This window comes from Pithys albifrons, chromosome 34 (genome assembly GCF_047495875.1).
Source record: "Pithys albifrons albifrons isolate INPA30051 chromosome 34, PitAlb_v1, whole genome shotgun sequence".
In the NCBI taxonomy this organism is placed as follows: Eukaryota; Metazoa; Chordata; class Aves; order Passeriformes; family Thamnophilidae; genus Pithys; species Pithys albifrons.
The window spans coordinates 1238194-1245385 of record NC_092491.1 but is presented as its reverse complement, the minus strand read 5'-3'; the positions used below and the strand labels follow the sequence as shown (position 1 = coordinate 1245385).

The following is a 7192-nucleotide window of genomic DNA, read 5'->3' as shown; positions in this document are numbered from 1 at the left end:
CTGCCGCCTCGTCTGCGGCTTCCCCTGCCAGAGCTCCGCCGCTCGGCAGCGCGGCCGCGAGCAGCGAGCGGCCGGTGCCTGGGGCGGTCGGGGATACCCAGCCCAAGGCGATCGGGGATACCCAGCCCAAGGCGATCGGGGAAACCCAGCCCAAGGCGGTCGGGGAAACCCAGCCCAAGGCGGTCGGGGATACCCAGCCCAAGGCGGTCGGGGAAACCCAACCCAAGGCGGCCGGGGAAACCCAGCCCAAGGCGGTCGGGGATACCCAGCCCAAGGCGGTCGGGGAAACCCAGCCCAAGGCGGTCGGGGAAACCCAACCCAAGGCGGTCGGGGATACCCAGCCCAAGGCGGTGGGGGATACCCAACCCAAGGCGGTCGGGGATACCCAGCCCAAGGCGGTTGGGGAAACCCAACCCAAGGCGGTCGAGGGGCGCTCGGGGACCGTGCCGGGCCCCGGGTCGAACGCTGCCGGCCACGTCTCGCCCGCAGGGAAGGCGAAGGAGCTCCTGTACAGGCGCTACCGGATGGGTTCGCTGCTGGGCAGTGGCGGCTTCGGCAAAGTCTATGCGGGGACTCGCCTCGAGGACGGAGCCCCGGTGAGTGGCGGGGCCGGCGGCGGGCGGAGGAGGAGGAGGAGGAGGAGGAGGAAGAGAAGGAGGAGGAACATGAGGAGGAGAAGGAGGGTTGTGCGGGTCGGGCAGCGGGCTCAGTCCGCTGCTCCCCTTGGCTCGCAGGTGGCCATCAAACTCGTGCGTCGGAATCGCATCCGGCACTGGGGCAAGCTGGTGAGTGAGCGGGGCCAGCGGGAACAAGCGGGGCGGGACGGGACGGGAGGAGCCGAGCCCGGGAGGGTGGAAGCCGCCAGGACGCTTGGAGGGAGAGCGGGCGTGGGGTCAGTGCGGGGCGGGAGCATCCCAGGCTGGGTAAGGGATACCAGACAGAGCTGTGACACATCATCAGTGGCACTGACGACATCGTGGTCCCCCCGCAGCCCGACGGCACCCGGGCGCCCCTGGAGATCGTGCTGCTGAACAAGGTGTCCACTGGGTTTCCTGGTGTCATCCAGCTCCTGGAGTGGTTTGAGCTCTCCAACGCTTTCTTGTTGGTGATGGAGCGTCCACAGTGGTCTCAGGACCTCTTCCACTTAATCCGGGAGTGGAAGTTCCTGCCAGAGGAGGTGGCCTGGAAGCTGTTCTGTCAAGTGCTGAAGGCTGTACAGCACTGCACCAGCTGTGGCGTCCTGCACCGTGACATCAAGCCTGAAAACATCCTCCTCGACCTGGCCACCGGCAACCTGAAACTCATTGACTTTGGATGCGGCACGTTCCTTCGGGACAGGGTGTACACCCAGTTTGCAGGTGAGCCCACACCCACCCAGGGGGATGCTCCTGGTACCGGCACCTCAGGCATTGCATGGCCATGCTGCACTGGGGACTCCCCATTAATCTGAGAGAGAATGGGATTAATTCTCCAGCCAAGTTGCTTTAGGATTGGGATGGGGTGGGTGAGCTATTGCAAGCCAGTCCCCAGCCTTGCTGCCAGCCCTCACCACTCATCCCGACCTGGGCTGGAGTGGGTACAGGGCGGAGCCAGCCTGATAAAAACACCGGTGAGGGTAGCAGAGAGGAGGGCTCAGAACTCCTGCAGCAGCTGGTTAGGTGTGCATGCCAGGAAGGTCATGGGCTGCTCTGCTCCCCTTGTTTGCCTTGTCTTATGATTAACTGTTGAGGGCAGTGCAGTGGGGCAGGGAGAAGGCATGGCTTTTCCTCACCACTGGGTGGGTTTGTTCCTTGTGGGTGATGGTTGGGCCTTCCCAGGACTTCTGCTGCCCTCTTGGACACCGGTGGCTTCTCCTACAACCCAGAGTTTGTAAGCTGCTGTCAGGTGCTGGTGAGAAGGCAGCGGGTCCCAGCGTGTGGCAGTGGGGCAGGTGCCACATCCCCAGGGATGCTCAGGCGAGGGTCTGGGAGCAGGAAGCATCCCCCTGGTGAGCTCTGTCTGTATTCCATAGGAACACTGTCATACAGTCCGCCGGAGTGGATCCACCACAAGTACTACCACGGCGAGGGGGCAACAATCTGGTCCCTGGGCATCCTGCTCTACCAGATGGTCTGCGGGAAGCACCCTTTCCTGCAAGGCTGGAGCACCATGGGGGGGCAGCTCCTGTTCCCACAACCGGTCTCTCGAGGTGGATACCCATCTTTGTGGCATGGGGGGAATAATGGTGTTGGGAGTTGGCAGCGGGCTCATGTGGATCCTGCTCTTGAAGCTGTTTATATCCCCTGGTTGGCTGGAGGAGGTGGCACATGTCCTGCCATCCTGCTCTCCTCCAAAACAGAGAAGTAATTGGGAAGTTTGGATGCAGCTCTGAGTGCCCCCAGAATGGCCTGGGCACACAGACAGTGGGACAAAGGGGACAGGATCCTTCTCCAGCTGACTGTCAGTTTCTGGTTTCTCTCCCCCAGAGTGCCGACACCTTATCAAGTGGTGTTTGTCCATCCGCCCCTCAGAGAGACCATCACTGGAAGACCTATTCTGCCATCCTTGGGTGCAGGGCATGCACCTGCCCTAGAAGGTGCTTTGTTTGATCGAGGGACCTGGCAAGTAACCGCTCCACACATCTCCTGGCAATAAGAAGCAAAGAAAACCAGACTTTTCTGGCATAAGTGTGGCACTAGGGGTAGATTAGCACATGGAAACGCATCTCACCTCTTAGTGTGGGAGCTGAGCTGGACACCTGGTCTTCCATGCATTGCTGGCCACCATCCAACCTGGTTTTGCTCGCCCTGCTTTGCTGAGAGCTGGAGCCCTTGGCACAATGCTGACAGCCTGGTCTCGCCCACAGGGATGGAGAAGGAGCCCTTGGAGAAGCTGTATTGGGTGGGCCTGCTGCCAGAGACATCAAGGCCTCTTTGTTGACCTGGACAATGCCCACCTGAAGATGATGGACTTTGAAGCTGGCACCACCATCAAAGCTGTCTTCCACACCTAGTTTACAGATGAGTACACCCCCAGGGCGATGCTCCCAGATGTGGGCCTGGCTGGCTATTGAAGGTTCCCCCCTTTGCTGGTGGGAAATGCTATTAATTCTTCAGCCCACAGCCAAGCTGCTCCTTGGCAGGGGGTGGAGGGGAGGTCTGGGCTGGTTGTGAAACGAGAGCCTCACCCAGCCCTGGGCAGGGGCTGGGGCAGGGGGAGTGGGCCTGACAGAAACCAACACAAAGGTGGGGCTGCAGAACCTGTGCAGCGGCTGGTTTGGTTTGCAGTTGAGTGCAGAATAGGAGAGTTGGGGGGATGAGAGATTGAAGGGAAAATGACCTCTGAAGAAGGCCTTGGGGTTATTTCTTCTAGGGAAGATATGCAGGAGGGAGGAAGGGGTATAGGGGACGTGATAACAGCCCTGTGGGTGCAGGAGGCTGCTCTTTGGGGATGCTGCCTGGCTGTCCCCGCAGCTTCCATGGGAGCAGGTATAGAGGGGCTTCTTTGGTAGTAGAGAAGATTTCACTAAGATAAAAGCTCTTTAGCTCTAAGGATGTTAAGCATCAGGACAGGCCTGGGGGGCTGTGAAATCTTCTCAGAGACTTGTAAGTACAGATCAGACAAACGGCTCCCACCCATCCTGGTGGGGTAGGTGAGGAGCTGATACATAGCCCTGGAAGCTGGGCTTCTTTCCAGGGTTCCCAGGGGGGTGTCCTGCAAACCTGGCAGTGCCCTGGGCTGACTGTTACGTGGGATTAAAGCTAGTTGTTTTTGTCAAAGGAAAGGATGGTCATAGTTACCTGCCCCTTTGATGGGGGAAGCATCTTTGCCACAGGTATTTTGGCATTTCTGTGGATCTGCTGAGACCCGGTGGGTCAGCACCCCTGTGGCAGTGTGGGAGAGGGAATAAATCCTGCACAAGAGGCTGGTTACCCCCATATTCTGAAGGGAAGCTGTTTTTCCCTGAGCCCATGTGTCCAGCCATGTGCTATTGATCCCTGTGGATCTGATGTGTTATGATTCCTGTTGACCCTCAGCGGGCCGAATGGCTGAAGCTCTCTGACCCTCTGCTCCTGGAAATGCCAGAGCAGGAGCAGAGCCTGGAGCCCGACCTGCTGGAGCAGCTCTGAGCCTGCTGCCGGGAGTGGGAGTTAAGGAGGAGTGAGCATGAGGTGGGACAGCTGTTCTGTGGTGTGGTTTGTCTACAGGAGCATCCTCCTCCTCTCTCCTCAATCTGAGGGGATGGGGATGGAGGTTCAAAGCTTGTTGTTGCCCTGCTGTCTTCTCTCTTGGCCTGTGAGCTCCAAGGTGTGGTCTCTGCTGTGGGACCTGCAGCTTGAGTGTGAACAGTGCCCAAGGCTGCAGAGCTTGACAGGAGGAAAAACCCTCCTTATTTTGGCTCAAGGAGGGCAGGCAGGGGCTGGTGGGTGAGTGAAGATCTCCCCTTGCAGGGTGGATGTTGCAGAGGACCCTGATGGGGTGCTACCATTTGTGTGTACTCCTGGGTCCTTTAACCGTGTCTGGTTCTTTGATTAATGTTCTTGTTAATATTTCCTGCCTGCTTTTGGTTTTGTGGCATTTTTCATATAATTTCCCCTCCTGACTGCTCTCCGTGGTGCTGCAGCCCCCCTCACTTGCTGGGACAGAGCTGTGTCCATGCTGGTGTGGGTCTCACCTGCAGCCTGGGCTCCTGCAGTGTGGGGCAGGCGGTGAGCCCCAGACCCACAAGCAGCACACTTTCCTTTCCATTGGCTCTGTGGTTTCCTCAGCTTTTGCTCTGTGCCATTCTTTTTTCTCTTTGTTTTATCACATTTTCCCTCTGACTCCTTTGCAGGTGGAAGAAGACCTTCTTCCAGAGGTGGCACCTGCTCAGCCAGAGCTCTCCTGTGCTATTCCTTTGATGGCAGGTAAAGACAGTGGAGCAAGGGGTTGTGGTCCCCCAGCAGGCTTCTCCGTGTGTGGCACTGTGCTGGCATGGGCTGGGAAGCAGCTCACCACTCCCAGGGGTTTTTTCCAGCAGCTACTTCTTGCTCCTTGCATCCCCCCAAGAGCTGAAAGGCTGCTCCTGCCTGGCTGCATCCCCCAGGCATGGGCTGAAAAGTGAGGGCTTGAGCCTCACATCCTGATGCAGAGTCTGAGTAATTTGGGCCTAATTAGCAGAGGTTCAGGGGTCCCTGTGGGTGCTGTGGGAGGAGAAGAGGAGCTGGGAGTGGGTGCTGGATGAGGGCAGTGCCTCTTGGCTGAGCCTCAGGAGAGCTGGCCCCATTCTCAGCAGTCCTGTGAGGGTGCAAAGTGGACACAGAAGGACTCGGGAAGTCCTCTCCAACCCATGTGTAATCCATCACCTGCAGCCTGGCAGTGATTGGTTTATGTGGAGACTGTTCTAAAATGCTGTGATAGGAATGACCGTGCCCTTGCTTTATTTCCAGGACTGATGGACAGGATGGACATGGATATGCCACTTCTGTACATATATTTTACTGTGGGTGAATGCTTTAATTATGAGGACTGGAAAGAACATTTCAGAAGGTGGACTTACTAGGATGATGGGGCTGTGGACCAACCTGGACCAGACAAACTGGAGACTTTCACTGCTGAAGTTTGAGTTGCATGTTTTTTTGTACGGTTCTTACTTTTTGAAGGTTTATTGTTACCCGTTTGTGGTATTTCTGCTCACGGTTATTCGCCTGGTGGTTCCATCCCTGCATTCTCAGCATGTTATCTTCTTCCCCTCATAGTTTTTCTCATCTTTGCCCTAATCCCTGGATTCCTTTTGGTTGCTGTTCCCACTTTTGATGAGTTGTTCCCCATTGGCTGTCTGGTTGCCCAGTTACACACTCTGCCCACACCCTTGTCCAGTCACTGCCAAGTTCCAGAACCTTCCCTCAGAACCCTCTAAAAACCCAAGTTGTCCCTAAATAAATGCCTTTGGTGACTTTGTTTCCACTTGTGCTTTGGGCAATTGCAGTCAACGGGTGGTCATTTTGTATGTTTTATAATTGCTGACTTTACAAAGAAGATTGTTGTTTTTATAAAGACCCTTATAGTGTAAATGTGTTCTGTATCTGTGTGTTTTATATATTGTTATGTTGTCCTTGTGTAAATATGTTCCATGGATTATTGTTGTTACATAGGCCCTTATAATGTAAATACATTTTATAGACTGATGTTATTATAAAGATTCTTACACTGTAAAATCTTTCTGTAGTTTGTTGCTTTTGCAAGGCCCGCAGCAGGTTGGGGCAGGGGAGCTTGGGGTGGCCAGGGCTGGAGGCTCTGGGGCTTTGGCAGCTGCACTGGAGGAGCTGTTCCATAGGAGAGGATGGAGGGGATCACAGAAGACAGAATACGCTGAGTTGGAAGGGACCTCCAAAGATCATCCAGTCCAACCTTTAGCTCTGCACAGGACCATCCCTGAGAGTCACATCCTGTGCCCCAGAGTATCATCCAAACGCTCCTTGAGCTCTGGCAGTCTTGGTGCTGTGACCGCTGCCCTGGGGAGCCTGGTCAGTGCTCAACCACCCTCTGGGGAAGACCTTTTTTTCTAACATCCACCCTAAACCTGCCCTGACACAACTTCAGGCCATTCCCTCAGGTCCTCTCCCTGGTCCCCACAGAGCAGAGATCCTCGGCCCCTGCAGAGGAAGTTGGAACTGCAACGAGGGCTACCCTGAGTGTCCTCCAGCTGAAGGATTAGGAGATACTCCAAAATGCCCTCAGGAATGGGGTTGTTCCCCATGGTGTCATCAATCCCAGCCTTCAGCTTTCCAATTCGAGACCCCATCCCACCCCTCCCAATTCCCATTCCAGCCACTCCGGGCATGAAGACACCCTTCCCAAGCCCAATTTCCCCCATCCCACCCCACCCTGACTCCTATCCTACCTCTCCCAATTCATATCCCAACCCTTGCAAATCCTCATCCCACCCATTTTGGGCATTTTGAGGGGACTGTGAGATCAGGTAATTTTGGCGTGGAATTGAGGGGGTTTGAGGTGACAGATCAATCCCTTTGGGCTCTTGGAGTAAGAAGCAATGGAGAAAATTCCACCAAATCCCCACAGAATCCACAAAATCCTCCAAACTCCCATTTCCCCCAAATTCCAGTAAAATAGTGAGGGTTTAGGTGTTCTTGTTCACTTTCTTTATTTTACCCAAATATCCTGCATTTTTAAGGGATGAAATAGATCAAAACAAAATCAAAACAAAATAAAA

The 7192-nt window shown here is 55.5% G+C and overlaps 1 protein-coding gene across 2 annotated transcripts; it reads left to right on the top strand.

Annotated features, from left to right (window-relative positions):
* Positions 1 to 437: 437 nt before the first annotated feature.
* LOC139684180 (serine/threonine-protein kinase pim-1-like) lies at positions 438 to 6036 on the top strand. Of its 2 annotated transcripts, none has more exons than XM_071579789.1 (8): positions 438 to 596; positions 735 to 785; positions 992 to 1358; positions 2012 to 2188; positions 2466 to 2575; positions 2846 to 4151; positions 4814 to 4886; positions 5409 to 6036. In XM_071579789.1, exons 1-5 carry the CDS (start codon positions 525 to 527, stop codon positions 2570 to 2572), a joined length of 774 nt encoding a protein of 257 aa, XP_071435890.1. In that variant the 5' UTR covers positions 438 to 524; the 3' UTR covers positions 2573 to 2575; positions 2846 to 4151; positions 4814 to 4886; positions 5409 to 6036. The 2 variants fall into 2 exon arrangements, with proteins under 2 accessions (XP_071435890.1, XP_071435889.1); XM_071579788.1 differs by having other exon boundaries at positions 2466 to 2600.
* The last annotated feature ends 1156 nt before the right edge of the window (positions 6037 to 7192 follow it).